At 40.0% G+C, this 21,111-nt stretch overlaps 1 protein-coding gene across 4 annotated transcripts in view; it reads left to right on the forward strand.

Annotated features, from left to right (window-relative positions):
* Positions 1–21,111, forward strand: part of LOC127365278 (contactin-associated protein-like 5) — a 293,853-nt gene that overhangs the window by 269,217 nt on the left and 3,525 nt on the right. For 3 of the 4 annotated variants that reach the window (XM_051403188.1, XM_051403190.1, XM_051403189.1), the window contains 5 exons: positions 13,824–14,051; positions 15,912–16,045; positions 17,716–17,803; positions 19,651–19,854; positions 20,443–20,517. In XM_051403188.1, the coding sequence (XP_051259148.1) occupies positions 13,824–14,051; positions 15,912–16,045; positions 17,716–17,803; positions 19,651–19,854; positions 20,443–20,517 (729 nt within the window). Of the gene's footprint in view, positions 1–13,823; positions 14,052–15,911; positions 16,046–17,715; positions 17,804–19,650; positions 19,855–20,442; positions 20,518–21,111 lie in introns of those variants that run through there. The other variant, XM_051403191.1, reaches the window with a different exon arrangement.

Here is a 21,111-nt window from a genome sequence, read left to right on the forward strand (position 1 = left end):
AGCCCCTATTGACTGCATTTTTGCCCCCCTGAACATCTACGAAAAGTCAATTTTATTTGGCAAAGTGGTCAGGCCTGGTGAAAATGGGGATATTACATGCGTCGCTTTCGGGTCTGCCACTAGGTGGCGCTACTATCATAAAAAATGCGTTTAGGCTAATAACTTCTGCATAGTTTGTCGCACATTCAAAAAACTTACATCCACGTGTTCGGTGAATGGAGCTGAATCTCCCCATATAAGCCCCGCCCACTTCCGCCTAGAATTTTTTTTTTCTAGAGCGCAAAATGTCCATAAACTACTTTTAAGTGTTCCTCCTACACGCTTTTTCCGATTCGCACGAAATTTTTCACCTACTACCTGGGGACCGCCCTGGCAAAAAGGCTAATTTGAACATTTTTGAAATTTAAAAAAATAAGCACGCTATTAAATTCCAACTTCCTGTAGATTTTTCGTCAAAAAAGGAAGTGGACCATTTCTCCACATTGGTATGTCCGATTGACACCAAACTTGGGTCCAAAGTTCCACATGTCTTCCTTAAGCATCGTGCACAATTTCAGGCCATTGCCACTAGGTGGCGCTCTTTAAAATGAAGAAGTTTATATCTCTACAACGGTATATGTGATTAAGATGAAACTTGGTATGATGCTTCCCCCTGGCTCCCTGAGGCTCCCTTAAAAAGGAAAAACAAAATGCGCCACTAGGTGGCACTCTTTTGGAATGAAAAATCACTGTGCAAATACCGTAATAGTTATGAATATGAAATTCACAGGGCACGTGTAGAGTAGTGCCTGAAGCTCACATACCAAAAATCATGTTCGTCATTTGTGTAGTGCCCCCTACAGGATAAAAAAACAGAAGCCCCGGCGCCACGTTTCACCGATATGTACGAAACTCGGTAGGCACATGTAACATGCTGGGACGTACAAAAAAGCCTCTTGGACCCATACCCCAAACCCCACAGGAAGTCGGCCATTTTGATTTTCATTTTCACTTTCGGCGAACTTTTCGCGTTTTATTTGAACGAACTCCTCCTAGGGCATTTATCAGATCTGCTTCAAAATTTGTGAGTACAGTCAAAAAATGGTCCTGATTAAAAGTTGTGCTATTTGTGCATGTACGTTGAAGGGCGTGTCCGTGGCGTGGCATCAAAGTCAGCCATTTTGAGTTTTTTGCTCATTTTCTGTGATTTTTCGCGTTGTATTTGAACGAACTCCTCCTTGTCAATTTATCGGATCTACTTCAAATTTAATCAGCGCAATCTAAAGACATTCATGATTAAAAGTTGTGCTATTTACGACATTCCGTCAAACGGCGTGTCCGTGGCTTGGCATCAAACTCAGCCATTTTAAATTCTGTGCTCATTTTCTGTGATTTTTCACCTTGTATTTGAACAAACTCCTCCTAGGGAATTTATCGGATCTACTTCAAATTTAATCAGCGCAATCTAAAGACATTCATGATTTAAAGTTGTGCTATTTACGACATTCCGTCAAACGGCGTGCCCGTGGCGTTGCGTTGAATTTCGACCAGTCACCATAAACAGATAGTACTCAACTTCAGTGTACAGTCCCACCCTGAACACGTCCTCATAACTTCCGCCTACATCATCCAATCTCAATGAAACTTCACGTGTTTGATGAGTCCCACCCTGAACACGTCTACATGACAATATTCAGACATAGTGATAGCGCCACCTACTGGCAACAGGAAGTAAGCGCTGCGTGGCGATTTTGAGCTGCGTTACGTGAAATGACCGTGCCAGTGACGACTTGTCAAATTCAGCGGATTCGCCATGAAATGCCACTCATAACTTCAGTGTGCAATGTCCAATCTCCAGTGAACTTCATATATTCTGTAACAGTCTCGCCCTGAACACGTCCTCGTAACTTCAGCGTACGTGGTCCAATCTCAATGAAACTTCACATGTGTTACAACAGTCCCGCCCTGAACTTGTCTACATGACAATATTAAGACATAGTGATAGCGCCACCTTCCGGCAACAGGTCGCTGCGTGGCGATTTTGAGCTGATTTACGTGACATTTTCGTGTTGTGGCAGCGCACCCCGAGTTGCATGGAGTGCGAGGTCCCGCTCAACGCTGCTTGCAGCTTTAATTGTTATTATTTTGTGCCTCTTTCACCGCATATTTGACCCCCGCAACATGCTCAAAAAGTCATGGAAATTTGCACAAAATTCAAACGTAGCGAAAATACCGATATGACATTGTCCCCGTGCACGGGCGCCACCAAACGGCTAAGCCACGCCCCCCAGAATCAGCCCCCAAGACACGTAAGGCCCACATGTACGAAAATTGCTACGCATGTGTATCATGATAAAAGAAGCAGAAAAGTCTCAAGGACCCATACCTCAAACCTAACAGGAAGTCCGCCATTTTGGATTTTGTGGCCATTTTTGGCGATTTACACACGTTGTATTTGAACAAACTCCTCCTAGGGCATTTATCGGACCGACTTCAGATTTGGACAGATCTGATCATCCTGCTAGGAGTAGAACATGAAAGCATAAAACGTGATACTTCCTGTTGCCACTAGGTGGCGCTCTGACTATTACTGAATATTATCACATAGATGTGTTCAGGGTGGGACTCTTATCAAACATGTGAAGTTTCGTTGCAGTCAGATCATGTACGCAGAAGTTATGACGAATCCCTCTTTTTATGGCGAAGGATCGAAAATGCACAACACGGGACGCCAGGCCACATCCACGATGTTCAACGGAATAACGTCAATAGCACAACTTTTAATGGTGAATGTGTTTATGACGGCACATGACGCGGCCGCAGCACACCCTGACGCGCGCCGGCTGCGAGGTCCCGTTCAACGCTGCTTGCAGCTTTCATTTTATTTTATAACTTAGGAGTACTGTGAGCCACAATGAGCTGTTGTACTTGTATTATATTATACTGTATTATAATATACTGTATATTATGTGCTGCCTTACAAGTAACACTGAATCTGCCTTGTCTTACAGGTGAATTGATGAAGCTCAGGTGTTCCTGGACCCATCAGAGGACAGAGACAGCTGAAGGATCAGGACAGTCTGGGTATCCAAAGAGCTCCATTAACAGCTCACACTTCAGTATACTAGAAACCATATACCTTGATGGAGAACATGATCTGCACAGTTAACATAAAAGTTATAGCTTTGTTAATTGCAACATCTGTAACTGGAATATGACTGAAACATAAATAAAGTGTTTTACTTTTAAGATGAGTTTTGGTCATTTTTAAATTCAGTAATAAGTGTGGTTTTATATAAATAACATGTTATTTCACAGAGGTTTTATGAAGATTTCCTGGATGTACAAGAGTTGAAAACCTGATTCGTGTAACATCTATCAATATGAAAATGTGGAATTTAAACCTGTATTAATGACTCTAAGCAACACAATACATTACTGTCTCACATTCAAACTTTATTGTGTTGGAAGATAAATGACATCATAATATATAAAATAAAACGTAAAACATAATTGCAGCTTTTACACATATCTGAAGGTTAACTTTGGTAATAATACTTTCAAGTTAAACTATTAGACTATGAAATATGGATACAGTACAGTACAGTACAAGTTACTTTATTAGATGAGTAATTCCTTCAGTTATGTTGACATGTTGTACAGTATAAAGTATTCCAGGCAGGTTTCTGCCTCATTATGGTAAGTTTCCATGGTCTCAGTAAACTAATGTGTATAAAGAATATAACAGATGGGAGGTTACAGCAATCATTATACTATTACTCTGATTACTTTGGTACATTTACTGGGTGTTTCTTCACTAGAAATACCTGCTTGACTAATGTTGTTAATATTATGTAATATATAATATGTTTAACTTCACTGGGCTGTGTAGACTGTAGGTCACTGCTCACTACTGTACCTGTAAAGACAAGCATAAAACACAGTGTTGGTTCTCATAATTAAGGTATAAACACTAACATTATGTGATAGATAGAGGTTAATATATATATAATATATATATATATATATATATATATATATATATATATATATATACAGTAGGTACGGAAAGTATTCAGACCCCTTTAAATTTTTCACTCTTTGTTTCATTGCAGCCATTTGCTAAAATCAAAAAAGTTCATTTTATTTCTCATTAATGTACACTTAGCACCCCATCTTGACAGAAAAAAACAGAAATGTAGAAATTTTTGCAAATTTATTAAAAAAGAAAAACTGAAATATCACATGGTCAGAAGTATTCAGACCCTTTGCTGTGACACTCATATTTAACTCACATGCTGTCCATTTCTTCTGATCCTCCTTGAGATGGTCCTGCTCCTTCATTGGAGTCTAGCTGTGTTTAATTAAACTGATTGGACTTGATTAGGAAAGGCACACACCTGTCTATATAAGACCTTACAGCTCACAGTGCATGTCAGAGCAAATGAGAATCATGAGGTCGAAGGAACTGCCCAAGGAGCTCAGAGACAGAATTGTGGCAAGGCACAGATCTGGCCAAGGTTACAAAAGAATTTCTGCTCAAGGTTCCTAAGAGCACAGTGGCCTCCATAATCCTTAAATGGAAGAAGTTTGGGACGACCAGAACTCTTCCTAGACCTGGCCGTCCAGCCAAACTGAGCAATCGTGGGAGAAGAGCCTTGGTGAGAGAGGTAAAGAAGAACCCAAAGATCACTGTGGCTGAGCTCCAGAGATGCAGTAGGGAGATGGGAGAAAGTTCCACAAAGTCAACGATCATTGCAGCCCTGCACCAGTCGAACCAACAGTGAAACATGGTGGTGGCAGCATCAGGCTATGGGGATGTTTTTCAGCTGCAGGGACAGGACGACTGGTTGCAATTGAAGGAAAGATGAATGCGGCCAAGTACAGAGATATCCTGGAAGAAAACCTCTTCCAGAGTGCTTAGGACCTCAGACTGGGCCGAAGGTTCACCTTCCAACAAGACAATGACCCTAAGCACACAGCTAAAATAACAAAGGAGTGGCTTCGGAAAACAACTCTGTGACCGGCCCAGCCAGAGCCCTGATCTAAACCCAATTGAGCATCTCTGGAGAGATCTGAAAATGGCTGTCCACCAACGTTCACCATCCAACCTGACAGAACTAGAGAGGATCTGCAAGGAAGAATGGCAGAGGATCCCCAAATCCAGGTGTGAAAAACTTGTTGCATCATTCCCAAGAAGACTCATGGCTGTACTAGCTCAAAAGGGTGCTTCTACTCAATACTGAGCAAAGGGTCTGAATACTTATGACCATGTGATATTTCAGTTTTTCTTTTTTAATAAATTTGCAAAAATTTCTACATTTCGGTTTTTTGTCTGTCAAGATGGGGTGCTGAGTGTACATTAATGAGAAATAAAACTTTTTTGATTTTAGCAAATGGCTGCAATGAAACAAAGTGAAAAATTTAAAGGGGTCTGAATACTTTCCGTACCCACTGTGTGTGTGTGTGTGTGTGTGTGTGTATATATATTTATTAGTGCAGTAACATACACACACCTAAACTAAGCAGAAGAACAATTCAATTTTATTTGTATAGTGCCAATTCATAACAGAAGTTATCTCAGGACACTTTTCAAATAGAGCAGGTCTAGACCGAACTCTTTAACATTAATTACAGAGACCCAACAGTACCACCATGAGCAAGCACTTGGCGACAAGGGCAAGGAAAAACTGCCTGTTAAAAGACAGAAACCTAGGACAGATCCTCCGGCTCTAGGTGGGTGGTCGTCTGTCTCGACCAGTTGGGGGAGAGAGAGGGAGGCAGAGAGAGCGACAGACAGACAGACAGACAGGTGCATAGCAACAACAGTATTGGCAATCTAGCAGGACCATGGCAGGAGGCTCCACCAGGATCAACAAGAACTTGCGAGACGAGAAAGCACAAGAACTCCGGGGAAGAAGTGAAGTTAGTAACATGCATAAATGGAACATGAATGAGTGCAGAAAGAGAGAGGAAGGGAGGAGCTCAGTGCACCATGGGAAATCCCCCGATAGTCTAGGCCAATAGCAGCATAACTAAGGGATGGTTCAGGACTCACCTGATCCAGCCCTAACTATAAGCTTTATCAAAGAGGAATGTCTTAAGCCTACTCTTGAATGTGGTGAGGGTGTCTGCCTCCCAAACCACAACTGGAAGCTGGTTCCACAGGAGAGGAGCTTGGTAACTGAAGGCTCTGGCTCCTGTTCTACTTTTAGAGACTATAGGAACCACAAGTAGCCCAGCATTCAGAGAACGTAGTGTTCTAGAGGGGTAATAGGGTACTATGAGCTCTTTAAGATATGAAGGGGCCTGACCATGAAGAGCTTTATAGGTGAGGAGGAGGATTTTAAATTCAATTCTACATTTTACAGGGAGCCAGTGCAGAAAAGCTAGTACAGGAGAGATGTGATCTCTTTTTCTAGTTCATGTCAGTACTCGTGCTGCAGCGTTCTGAATTAATTGGAGGTTTTAATGGACTTATTGGGGCAACCTGATAATAAAGAGTTGCAGTAATCCAGCCTTGAAGTAACAAATGCATGGATTAGTTTTTCTGCATCTGTCTGTGATAGGATGTGTCTAATTTGTCTAATATTACGTAAATGAAAGAAGGCGGTCCTAGAGGTCTGCTTTATGTGGGAGTTAAATGACAAATCCTGATCAAAGATAACTCCAAGATTCCTGACAGTGGTGCTAGAGGCCAAGTTAATACCATCTAGAGTAACCATATCTTTAGACAGTGAGTCTCTAAGGTTTTTGGGGCCAAGAACAAGAATTTCGTTTTTTTCTGAGTTTAACATCAGAAAATTGCAGGTCATCCAGGATTTTATGTCCTTAAGACATGTTTGTAATTTAGATAATTGATTAATTTCATTGGGTTTGATTGATAGATATAACTGCGTATCATCTGCATAACAGTGAAAGTTAATGGAGTGATTCCTAATAATGTTGCCTAAAGGGAGCATATATAAAGTAAATAGTATTGGTCCAAGTACAGAACCTTGTGGAACTCCATGACTAACTGTAGTATTTAACAAAAGCTAACGCTAGCTGAGATTACGTTAGCACGTCAGTGCAAAGTTACACAAGAGCATCATGAAAAATAATCACCATCACTCCCCGTATTTTGTTAACGTTAGCTTCTAAGGAGGCTTGACCATAGTTTGACTATTTTTCTCTCACAGTACCTCTATCTTTACCTCCGGTAAATTTACATACAGCAGCACACAGGACCCCCCCCCAGCCCGAAGCTTGGTGATTCACGGCATAAACTTTGTGTGAATCTCTATAAAAAATAGCAGCAGGGGAGAATATGGAGACATCTGCACCAGCTGGCTAAATAAATTAACCTCACCTTATAAGTTTCATGTTCATCTTGCACACATTTAACAAATATTTAACAAACAATAACTACGTTAGCATCACTAAGGCTCCTGTAGCTAACAACGGTTAGCATGTGCTAGCATTACACGAACAATGAAAAACAGCATAAATTCTTAAAAATACTTAGTTACTACTTCTGCCATCTCTCCACAGACAGTTGGTACAATCCCTCTTTCAGGAACAGTCTTTCAGCCAGTCCAGTGTTGTACTGACCGAGGTTGTGAAAACTGTCCGACATGAAATGGTTCACACACAAAACCAAAATCAAATTAAAAAAAAAATACAATTATGAACGTGAAAAGGGGAATAAGCATAAGCATCCTTTAAGCATGTTTTTCGATAGCCAATGTCTACAGGTCCAGGAAATGTTCAAAACAAACGTGCTGCTTAGCCAAAAAGGAGCTCTGTGCATCTGCACTTGATTGCTCTTACTGAACACCTTGACCCGTCTGTGACCTTAACAGTGTAATCTAGTGGTTTGAAATTGAGTTGAGATTACAACATTTGAATTTAGAGAGCTGAATTTGAATTTAGAGAGCTGAATTTGAATTTAGAGAACTGAAATTGAATTTAGAGATCTGAATTTGAAAGTACATAAAAAGTTAAATTTTTAGTGAGGCTCAAATTCAGTTTCAAACTAATAAATTCAAATTCAAATTATGCTATTCAGATTCAGTTTTTCAATACAGTTATTCAAGTTTAACAATACAAATTCAAATTATGCAATTCAAATTCAGTTTTTTAATGCAATTATTCAAGTTGAGCAATTCAGATTCAGTTTCTACTGACACAAAAATCAGCCCATACAAGTGGTTCTTGTGTGAGGCTCTTTGGAACTACTGACCAGATAACCATGAGTTTTGACCTTTCCTTTAAGTTCTATGCACAACAACAATTACAGTGAAGTAAAGGAGACCGGGGCTTGTTGTGACACGGGTAAGTTGTCACATTGCAATTATCTTCTCCACCAAGGGGCACAACTAAAAAGTGGAATACTAGTTTTCTTCCTTTACATGGTCAGGCGTCATGTCTTGTCTGAGAAGAGGATAGCACATTGTGAGCTGAGATGAGCACCAAGCAACCATTTTGCACAACCCAAAGTAAAAAATATCAACTTTATATATTACAAAATAAGCTTCATTCAGATAAAAAACCTAACAGTGATACATGTGGACTTGTTAGAGGAGAGATTAAGGCATCCTGTCATACCTCAGTCATTGTTCTGTTTTAATCTAACTTTAAGCTAGAGCTAGCGTTAGCAAACATGGTAGTTTGGGGCAACATGTCTCAGTCATTCTGGGGTTAGTTGTCACACGCATATTTTGATGAAAATGCACTGCATATATTGACTCGCAATTTTTTAACACTATTATTATAGTGCATTATTATATTATGCACTATTATAATAATATTATGCAATATAACAATAATATAATACAATATTATGCAAAGGATGGGCCCATGAAGAATGCACCCCTGGCAAATCAGTCTACGTATGCCAGAACTGCGATGCGGATGATGAGTCTGACTAGTGAGGAAATTTGTTTCTCAGGTTTTGTTTGAGTTTTTATGAATGGATCTTCCAGTTGTTGTTGGAACTATGTCCACATTTCAGGACTGGTTTAAGTTTGATAATGAACCAATACTTTCTTTTATTGTAATTCAATTCAATCTGGCATTTTGAGCTTGAGAAAGGTAAAAGACATTTGAGTCTGAGAGCCATAGCCTACGTGCCAGCAGTTCCTAAGGACTTTAATCCTGTGCATGTTGCATAACATTTTATGTTAACATTTGTTCAATGGCTTTTTCAAGCTCAATGATAAACACTTTCTGTGCCTGACTTTAATTTTCACTTTCAAGTAAAAAAGAACAACAATAATTTTGTCCTTGTTTTATTAGTTGCAAAATCCAGTGTGACATCTTACCCCATATAGTCAGACAACTTACCCGATGGTGGGGCAACATGTCACATGTTCACACTCTCTATTTGTTTGCTTATAACTCTGCACTGACACAATAAATGAAAATGACATGAATATAAAATATATACCTGAGACTTTGGTCTTTCATCTGGTACACATTTTTTTTTTTTTATATGATGTACTGATTCCAAAAAATATATAAGAGTGTAAAAAGTGTGACAACAAGCCCCGGTCTTGAAAACCTGAGTAAAATGAGAGATGAGGAAAAAGAAAAGACAAAGACATAAATAGTGAAGATGTAAAATATAGGAATAAAATAGAATATACCTTCATGAGTAGTAGTAGAGTAATAATTCAATATTACATATTGAAGATAATGTTGAAAAGTTTAATTAGCGTTTAATTAAACATGATCTACTCAGAAGCAAAAGCAGCAATACCACTGTGTAGACATAAACATACACAAGGACCAAATTTTGATTTCAGAGGTGGGGGGCACACAAGTATTTTTAATAAAATTAACTCTTTCAGTTCACTCTGTTTTCTAGTTTAGTTTAGTTTTCTATTGCTACTTTTAAGTTTACTGTTCCCTTTTTTGGTTTGACTGGTTGTAAAGCTTGTAGCAAAACATGATCACCCAAATCTCTGTTTTACCTTGTTAGTCAACTTCACTCCAACTCAGTACCACCAATTTTACACTTATTTTTGGAATATATGATAAACAGACCTAGACATAGCACCACCCAGTGGTTGGCAGGTCAAACTGGCAGGAATATCACAGGTGGGGAGAAATTGAATAAAATGTCCATAATTCAGTGTAAGTAGTCAAGTAATCAATTTTATTTGAAATTAGTGTAACAGAGAACCACTGTCATTTTTAGGCAGTTATATGGAAGAAAATCCTATTTTTGATGTAAATGAAAAGTGAACAAGGGTCAATTTGACCCAAAGACCACAGAAGGGTCAACATAATCAACTCATCCAAAGCTTCCAAACACATGTTGTCGTCGATCATTGGCAGAGATAAATTCCTGGCAGAGTTTCTTCCTGTCCAAGGCATCAACCCTTTCTTGGTGTATGTGACAAACTGCCACATTGTTCACGCGTTTCTGCTTCATGCAGTTGCAAAGCCAGGTCTTTAACCTCCTCAGTGCGCTGAAACTCCTCTCAGCTTCAGCAGACGATGTTGGAACAACCAACAACAGCCTCACAAGGACCTCCACCTGATAAAAAAGACCTCTGACTTCAGGCAGCATGCCTCTCAGGATGTCTGCAGCTTCTGTGCTATTTATATTTCTACTAATTTTATTATTTATTATTACTAGTGCAGTGCCCGGAGGAAGTATGTATTGCTATAGAAAAGTGGGAAGTTAAGTAGCTTTTTCATGGATGGCCAAATGAGGTTGTGTTTGAAGGTGGGACGTCAGGGACATTTAGGCTTGTTGTGAAATGTGTAGATTGATAACTATTGTGTTTTCATATAATTTGGCTTTTAGCAAGGACACTGTAGGGAGTTGAACCCCATTCCACTAAAGTACCACACCTCATGGTCAGCGCATATAAATTCTGAAAGAAAAAAGTGAACTACATCTGAAATGGGATGAAACCTGGCAGCATAAACAGACTAACTTGTAGCATAGCCTACTAAATTAACTGGGCAGGCCATATTATTTAGCCCTACAATATAGGCTAGCATACATCAGAGAGAGAGAGAGAGAGAGAGAGCGAAATGGCAGTAAGGGTTTCCACATCAAAAAATTTTTTTGAAGCTACCAAAATGATGAGGATACAAAATTAGTAGTGGAAGTCTGAAGAAGCAGAGCGTGGGGACAGGGACAGTAGCCCCATTCACACTTCCGTTTGCATGCGGGGATCCAGCGCCAATTCTCCGCACCCTCCTCTGTGTGAAAGTTTCAGATGCGGCGAGGGGGGTTTGTAGTATCAGGGACGCATTATTTTTGAATCGCCTCCAGTGTGAACAGATAAGCTGACAGTGTGGAGCGAGGGCATGACGGTCAGACAGTCTGATAACTGCACAGATCTCTCACCCAACTTAATAAAGAGAAATGTCCCACAAAGCAACGTTACAGGACCAAACAACGGTAACGTAGTAACTGTAACTGTCTTTGGCAACTTACATGAGGAAAAAAAATACCACCGCTGTACGTGGAGAAGTGTCTGTCCTCCCGCCTGTCCTACCGACTCTTCGTCACATTTCTGCTCGAAAAACAGTGTCTGTCACCGCCGAAAAAGTGTTTGTGATCAAAAATCACCAAGACCACCAGCCCTCCGGACCGAGACATCAGTTGACTTTCCACTGGAAAACATTCTCCGTCTTTCGAGTGAGGGAGTCAGACAGCGTCCAGTTTACTGCTGGTGATGATGTATAATTATGTAATTTAGAGTGAAAAACGTAACTTCGTCACTTTCCAGGATGTTTGGTGGGTCAGGATCTCAATCCCTACACATTAGGGCTCTGCAGTGATTGGCTCTGGTGTGCACATGGCTATGGTTGACAATGCTAGTGGAATTCGTAAATCATTTATGAAATAATTTATTAACGGTATCTTTGTAGTCCAAACAAAGCCGACGTTGCACACCCTTAAACCACACAGCAGCCATGTTGAAAGTCTCAGGTCAGTCTGATCCTGATCTGCAGAGATATTTGAGGCACACAGACACACACACAGACAGACAGAGATTTCTTGCTTTTATAGAGAGATTATTTTATTATATATTTATATTGATGCATGACATGAACAGTGGGACAATTTGGGGTGCAACAATCATCAATTGATACGTATCATATCATATTGATGATACGGTTATAGAGGAAAAAACTTTTCACAATCATCATGAGTTTGGATGTATAAAATCACATTTGTCATCTGAGGTTTTATTGTATTTTTCCCTAAATCTTTCATTGTTGATGTTTTTTTTAAACAGTTGCCTTTCAACATAAAATAAGAAAATAAGTGTATCTCTTTGGCATTAAATATAAGCTTTTTTTAAATCTTTGAATTGTTGAGGCTCTACAGTTATAATAATAATAATAGTAATAATAAAAACAATAATAATACATTTTATTTATCAGCACTTTAAGACACTTTAAGACAAGATTATTGAGAGCTTTGTAATTGATGAGGAGGATCTTGAAGTGGATATGCTGCTTTATTGGGAGCCAGTGAAGGTGCTGCAGGATGGGTGTAACGCATTTCTTTGAGTAACTTACACTTTGACTTCTAAAGAAGTCTCTTACACGCACGCACATACGCACATGGACACCGATTCAAACGTTAATGTAAATGAAACCTCTGATATTACAATCCTTCTAACTGACGTGACCCAGGCAGAACAAACGCCCAATTTACAGTGGCAGATTAATAAGGACTCCTGGGCAACTAGCAGACCGTTGTGCAAGCAAGATGGAGTGACAGCGGGGACGGCTAATCACACGAGAAACGGCAGAGCCAATCGGGGAGCTTGTGGGCGGTCTAAACTAAGGGAAACAGGCTTCAGCTTGAGCGGCCGTTTTTGGCTTGGTCCTAGTGCTTGATGTGTCTCTGTTTACTACAGCGTAACATTGTTTTTGGATGCTAAAAACTGCAGGGGACCAAAACGGCCTTTTGAAAAAATGCAAGGGACATGTCCCCTGTGTCCCCCCCCCAAATTACATCCGTGAACATACACTGTAAGTGCAGAATAGCCCTTTCAAAATAATATATATTATATGATTGGATTATAATTGAGGTATTAGTATGTTCATAACTTTAATTAAGGTAATTAAATTAATCAAGTTTAACAACTGACTAAAGTAACTAAATGTAGTGGAGTAAAATGACAATATTTGCCTCCAAAATGTAGAGTGGAAGTATTAAGTACCTCAAAATGGAATATACTCAAGTAAAGTACCTCAAAATTGTACAGTACTTAAGTAAATGCACTTACATTCCACCACTGGTTATTCTACATTTTGCCATTTAAATTAAATTTTTTATTGAAAACGTTTATCAGCTCCAAATATCGGTTTCCGTGATTACTACTTGTAGGTGGGTGAGTATGCACATGGATGTGGGTTACATATGTAGGTATGCATCGTTATTTATTTATTTGTTTTTAGATCTCTTTTAAATACACAGAGGATAGATTGCTCAACCAATTTCGTTGTAACATCTGTGGCAATAACAATAAAGGACTTCTGATCCTGATTCTGATTCTTATGGGTATCAGCCCTGAAAAAGCAATATCGGTCGATCCTTAGTAGAAATATACATACACACATAAACATATACAGTATATATATACACATACACATACGCATACGTAGATTCATACACATGTAAACAGGTTAGCAATAAGTAAGTAGTATGAGGTAATGTGCACCAGTTTGCAATGAGCTCAAGAGTTCAGCAGTCTTAAGGGATTAAGCTGTCCTGAGCCTGATGTTTTGGGACCTCACGATGTCAGATATACATGGAGTGGATGATTATTTACAGTAAACACATCATAATGCGAGTGCTCTCTGTGTCCCTGTGTGTGCAGTGGTGTCAGTGTCCTTCGACAGAGAGTCCTCGATGACCTTTACCTTCCAAGAGCCTTTCTCAGTGATGCAGAACAGAAGCTCCCAGGCCTCCAGTGCTCGCAGAGAAAGCATCAGCAGGGCCAGAGAGGATGTGGCCTTCACCTTCATCACCTCCCAGAGCCCAGCCCTGCTGCTGACTGTCAACACCTTCAGCCAGCAGTACGTCGCTGTCATCCTGACTCACAACGGTAGGCACGTCTGACTTTTCACAGGACAAGCATTTATAAAGAGACAAGACAGCAAGTCGCCAAGTGCTTGCTCATGGTGGGAACTGTTGGGTCTCTGTAGATAATCCAATCCAATCCAACTTTATCCGTAAGCATTTTAAAAACAACCAAAGTTGACCAAAGTGCTGTACAGGAGAATAAATAAGACATCATAAATGTAAACAGTGATGGTGATGATGAAGACCACTGTGAGGAATATAGACAGTGATGGCGACAACACTGGAAAGCCACCGTGGCAGACAACACGGACGAAGTCCGACAGCAACGAGCTCGATGTCCAGGCTGCAGACACGCTCTTTCACACAGACGTGCCCGGCGTTACACCACCTGTTGTTTATGAGCACTGACAGTCCCCCTCCTTTCTTCATGCCGGTCGCGGTGGTGTCCCTGTTGGCTCGAACCGTCTGGAAGCCGGAAATGGTGACGTTGGAGTCCGGTATCTGCTCGTGAAGCCACGTTCATAGGGTTTAAAACTCCTCTTCTTCATCCTCCGTTTAACCCCCACTCTGCAGCCGTCTCCTCACCTCCTCCGGTATGTAGGGTCTCTCTCCAGTCAGGATGCTAGGGTACCTCAGGGCGATCATCTGGTCGCAGGTGTAAACAATGCGACTCGCCGTCACCACGGAGACCCGTGCAAACAAAAAATAAAAAGTGCTCAAAAACGCCAAAAAAGTATTTAGGCGACGTGAACAAAGTAGTAAGAAAGTAAGAAAACAGTTAAAAATAGCTAAAAACACACTGAAAACACACTAAAACTACAACAATGATAGGAGCTGCCATGAGAGCTGCCGTTGTCGCTGAATTGTGGGTGTTAATTAATGTTCTTCACAAAAACAATCAATGAATGTGTAAACTAAACTACCAAAGGACAAAGGAACGACTGGAATATTCCTATAAAAGAAAAGAAAAAAACTCACATATGTTACGGCCGCCGCTTTAGTGTATATTCATTATGGTGTTCCATGTGATTCCCTGTTGAGGATTGGTCCTTCTGGAGCAGAGACCACCTACTTCCTGGTTGCTGTCCCCTGGCTTCAGTGATTGGTGTGGCTGCAAGTCCACTGAAGCTACCAATCAGGAGACTTCAATTAACCCCAGCTGCACTTAAATAGCTTCTGTGTCCACAGTTCAGGGCGGCTGTGAACCAGTGATCAGTTCGCCTTGCTGTTGTTTGCACACCATTGTGTTAGTGTTTGTACTTTCTAGTGTTGCCTGGCTGCTATCTGAGTGGATTCAGCCAGTGCCTTTGTATCTTTTGTGACCCTTTAAGTTGTTCAGTAATTGCTAGTTTGGTTTTGTTTCTAGTTTGTAAGCGTATGGGTGCTGATCTCTTTTTGTTCTTCAGTATTATCCAGTCCTTTTCATTTTTGTACTAGTTGTTTGTCAGCACCTGTATAGCCTCTCCTTTGTTGTATTTCATTGTGCAAGCATACTCTCCTTAATTAATTAAAACTACTGATTTTAACCTGAACCTGTCAATTGTTGTATTCCATCTCTTTTTCCAATTCCAATTATATGTTACTGCTCCCCAAATCGAGCTGGGTCGTAACACATATAATACTTATAGTAATTGTATTTACCCAGTAGGCAGAGTCTGCTATTTCAAAGACATACCAAAGCATTGGAAAACATGTTATCATCATGGTATTTGGTACAGACATATAGCCTGTGTGCATTCATTCTGCAGCTGCTTTATTGAGGTATTTAATCATTAGAAGAAAAAAAAAATTGCAACCTCGGCTCTCATTCTTAACATTCAAGAACACACACTCAGATGGACTCAGATTGGATTCAAAGGTTTGCTTTCATGTTTGTGTGCAGGAAGTCTGCAGATCTGGTATCATCTGCAGACACACAGGACCCCAGACGTGTTCAGTCCCATCCTCAGCAGCCTGGCAGACGGACAAATCCACCGAATCAGAATCCACCGTGAGGGCAAAGACCTCTATGTACAGGTGAGCAATGGACATATTAAGTCATTCATGTGGACATGCAATGAGCTCTCCTGTCTGTTATTAACTGTGTTTGTATGTTCATATTCTGCACCGGGTTCTACTACAGGAAAGTTTCTGAGAACAACACAATAAAATTTAGCCATAATCTCAATAACATCATGTTGGTAGAGCCACACTCTACTGTACTATAATTAAAATGTGAAGCTCCAGATAACCTTTGGACAGACTTGTTAAAAAAGATGACAGTCACCTCTTGCCCTGGTTACACAGTGTTTTGGACAGAAACACCAGGAGAGGACTAGCAAAGACAAACAGTCTTTAGAGAGTTATTAGCAGAGAAGTTTAATTTTTTGTTTGTTATTGAACTGAGTAAATTATTGTCAATGTTTTAACGCATGTTAATTTACAGTATACTTCAGAATAATTAATCAGCAAAACTTTGATGGTTGTTTTGGTTATTGGTTGACAGTCTGGTGCTTGATATAGAAAATGTAACTAGTTAATCTGCCATGTGTAATTGTGTTTTTTGACATAATTACTCCAATTGACCCTTTTCCTCTTTGGAAACCACAGTCAACTTTCTGCTAATGTTAGCAAAACACTAGCTAATTGCCTCTCCTCTCACTCTGCGGCACGGTCACTCACCATGATACCACACCAACAGGTCAAGGAAATAACTAAAGAAAATTCAGTGAGACATATTGTTCCACACCATGTGCATACAATCCTCAGGCCTCCAATGATCTTTTTCTTTAGTTAATGCGAGGCGTTTCAATAGGATTCAGTAGGAACAGATCGTGGCTCATATCTGAGTTGCTGTTTGTTAAGGGGTATGTCAGTCTTGAGCAGGAAGTTCAAGTATTATTATTCAAAACAATTTGAGTAAATCCATTTATGAGAAAGCAATAGAGAAATAAAGAAAGAAATAGGAATAACATTTAAAGTAAAATGTACAACTTTATGTAATATAACTGCTGGGACAATAATAAAAAAGGCCTGTAATACTATTAAATTAGTAGCATCTCCAATATTCCAATATTATTTATATAATTCTATTTAAATAACATTGAACACTGACAAAAAACAGTATTAATTCAATTAAATTAAATTTTATTTGTAAAGCGCCAATTCATAACAGAACTTATCTCAGGACACTTTTCGAATGGTCTAGACCGAACTCCTGGTAACATTTACAGAGACCCAACAGTACCACCATGAGCAAGCACTTGGCGAAGGGGGCAAGGAAAACCTGCCTTTTAAGTGGCAGAAACCTAGGACAGACCCCTCGGCTCTAGGTAGGTGGTCGTCTGCCTCGACCAGTTGGGGTGAGAGAGAGAGTGAGAGACAGGCAGGGGCAGGCAGACAGACAGACAGACAGACAGACAGACAGACAGAGGTGCACAGCAACAACAGCAGCACAACAACCACACTAATAGTGACTGATGATGATGAACATGAAGAAGATGATGGCGACGACAACAATTGAGCTGAGCGTCTGAGTCAGCATGTTAGTGGAAGGTCTGAAGCACTTAAAAGCTAATTGTGGGCTGATAGTGGTTTGTGTGAAGCAGTCCAGAACACAATCTCTGATGTATTGCAGTGTCGCATTGCTGTCTTGGTTTAGATTTCTTGTAACCGGCTTTTTCTTTGATTACTTTCCACTCCACCAGATCGACCAGGACATCCACAAAAAGTACACGCTGTCATCTGATGCAGAGCTGATCTTAATCAGATCCTTGACATTGGGCAAAGTCATCAGTAAGTCCTATCATCCTGTTAAGCTTTCCTTGAGAAAAGTCAAGTCAACGGAATGTATCATTTCCTGCAGCCATTTTCTTTCCATTCTTCACTTGGTACTCAAAGATCACTGCACTGTAAATAAGTAGACTTCACCATCAATACCAGGGCATATTTCATTTCTATCCTCACTGCTGCAGCAGTAGAATGGTCTTTAATGCAAGTGAATTAACATCTATTATACAACTGATATAGTGTGTTGTTGTGTCTCATCAAGTGTGTTAATTTTAGTCATGTTCATGTTTAGTGTTTCATGTTTAGTCCTTCCTGTTTTATTTTGTACTCACCTTTTCCCTCACATTTCAGACCCTGACGTCCTCCCTTTGTGTGATTTTCCCTCCTTTGTAATTGTCTGCCCCGCCCCGATTGTTTTTACCTGTTTTCACTTACACCTGGTATAAATAGTCCTTGTCCCCTTTTGTCTTTGTCAGTTCATGTTGTTCAGTTTGTGAAAAGTATTGTCACACGTTCCAGCCAGAGTTCAAGAGTTTTTTCATGTTTTGATTAAGGTTTGTGTGATGTTTTTGATCTCCTTGTGAGCTTTAGTTTTGCACTTTTTATCCTCCTTGTGAGCGCCTTTTGTTTCTTCATTTCTTCCCTCCTTGAGAGCGCTTTTTGTTGGATTGTTTTTTGGACAATAAATACCCCTTTTGTACATTTTCGTCAGTCCCTGAGTCGTGCATTTGAGTCCATCAGAATTGTGTCTTAGGTTGTGACATGTGTGCACAAGGATGCTGGCACGAATGGAAAGTTCATAAAAATACATTCTTGAATAGTTTATGTACCTAAAGGCCTTTTCACAACAGCAGCATTTAATTTTTTATTTAATTTTGACTGCCACATACAGTGTAATCATGCAAACCTGAGACTAATTAGGTTTATCCATAGTAGTGGAGGTAAATAACCCAAGCCACAGCTTAAAAGTTGAGCCACGGTGGCACAGTGTTTTTCCATTGCACAGATTGTTTACTTGGGATGGCATCTAATGTGTTGCCTGCAGCTCATGTAACATCTAACAGTTTATTGTTTCTGTTTGTACTGTTCCTCCATACAATGTTTTAAACAGATCCAGTGAATAGCACAGAATATGTCCATATCTGGTTTATTAGCACCACTAATGTAGCCCGACTGCAACTTAGGGTTTGTTACGTAGAACCATCTGGGAAGTCTTCGTTACAAACTGTTTGGAAAAGGACAGGCACTTAAAAAAAATAACTGGATGATTGGATGAACCATCGGCTTGTCACTATCTATCACAGGCGAACTTCAACCCTCAGTACTGTTCTTAACTCTTCTTTCAGTGAAGAAATACTCAGTTCAAATAGAACTGATCCTAACAGCATCTACGCTAACCTCTTTAGCAGCCGCCATTGTTGTTTTCACGTTAACAGTCACATCATGTGTGACCAGGCTGAGCTCAGCCAATGACAGAAGCTCAACTCACTATACATCATTGCCACTGGCTCCAAAAAAACAACATGGTAATGGGCAAACTCAAGGCTTCAAAACGGTACCAATGGGTGACGTCAGGATAGATTCACACTTGGTTGTCAGGCAGCTACAGTAAATGCATTGTCTGGCAGTGAGGTTAGCATTGCTTTGTTAGCAATGCTACTGTTCAATAGGCCTTTGCTGCAAAATATGTACATTTCTAGTACAATTTTATCACTGGATCATTTTAAAATATTGCAGGGAGGAATAGCAGCTATTCAATAATAATGTGCATGTGTGTGTGTCTTTCTGACAAAGATTAATTGGTTGAAAATCCTTTCACTTTAATCTGTTTGTCTGTCTGTCTGTCTGTCTAGGAAGAGACAACTTCCAAGAGGAGGTACTTTTAGCAGGTTCAAAGGGTTTCATTGGCTGTCTTTCCTCAGTCCAGTTTAATAATGTGGCTCCTCTAAAAGCAGCGCTGCTGAATCGAGGGAGCTCATTGGTCACCATCCGGGGGCCACTGATGCAGTCAAACTGTGGAGCGCTGGCAGACTCCATCACATCCAAAAATCTGCGAGGTAACACACACCCTCAGCCCTCTCAGGCTAAAGACGGGAAGGAGTCAAATGATGCAGACAGCAATAATTTTATGTCAAGGCAACTCGTAACTACTTTTTGGCAGCCAGCAGCTACTTTCTGGGAAGAGTGCTGGGAACACTGCCCCTGCAATCATGCTGTGTTTTTTTACAGCATGATGAAAGTCTGTGGGTTCAGATATATTAGTTACAGGCCAAAACGACAAGTAACAAAAAAGCATTGAAGGAAAGGTTTTTCCCTTAATTATGTTCTTGTCTTTATTGGTTGATTAATCATTTTTTAAAATATGTTGTATGACAAACTCATTCCTGAATTAAGGAGCAAAATGTCTATAAATATGGTACGGTCTGAAGTATGCTGCACGACTTTGAGACATTTGTTATAATCTGTGTCATTATTACATTTTAGGAGTGAATTGAAATCAGTAACCTGAAACCTGTCTGTATAATGAAAGGTATTTCTTATTGTTTTACACTGAGCAGTATATGTTGTAGAGCAACAGAAAGAAAAGAGCACTGCGTATTTACTCATTTTATGAAGTTAATTAATTCTCCCCTCTGCTTCCACAGATCAAACTGCAACAACAAATAAAGATAAGGAGCAGCATGGCCCTGATACTCAGAATGATGTGGCTGTAATAGCAGGTCTGTGTTCCTCTTTTGTGCTTATTTATTTGTCTTCTTCTATAAGTCTTAATCTGCCGCCATCATTCTTTATACTGGTCTGTAGCTCAAGCTCATTTGCACTATAGATTCTACTCCCTCGACTACATTGGTTAGGTATCTTAGTGAATCGCTATCCAGTGCAAGCTCAGTGCGCTTTATATACATATATATATATATATATATAATTTTTTTTTGTATTTGGTGAGGACACATATAACACTGGGCACTGGGCAGGATTTATTCAAATAGAACCCTATGACCACTACTTATATAATTGGGAGTTCAAGCCCCCAGGGAGCACATAGCAAGGAGCCCAGTAGGAGCGTTATTGTTACTCTTCTGTTGGTAACACTGGTACTGCAGCCTACACCCTAAGAGCTATGTAAGTGAAACTGACAGGACAGATATAGACTGCTACATGTACCTCAGACAAAAAATTACACATCCACCAGCAGGTGCCACTATCAAGTGTGTTTTGGCCTATAACTCCCATATAGTACATCTCACATTCGCTAAATTGAGCGGCACCCTGTGATATAGGCCATGCCCATTTCCACCTGTAATTTCTTTTTT

The sequence above is a fragment of the Dicentrarchus labrax genome, unplaced genomic scaffold (genome assembly GCF_905237075.1).
Source record: "Dicentrarchus labrax unplaced genomic scaffold, dlabrax2021, whole genome shotgun sequence".
Classification (NCBI taxonomy): Eukaryota; Metazoa; Chordata; class Actinopteri; family Moronidae; genus Dicentrarchus; species Dicentrarchus labrax.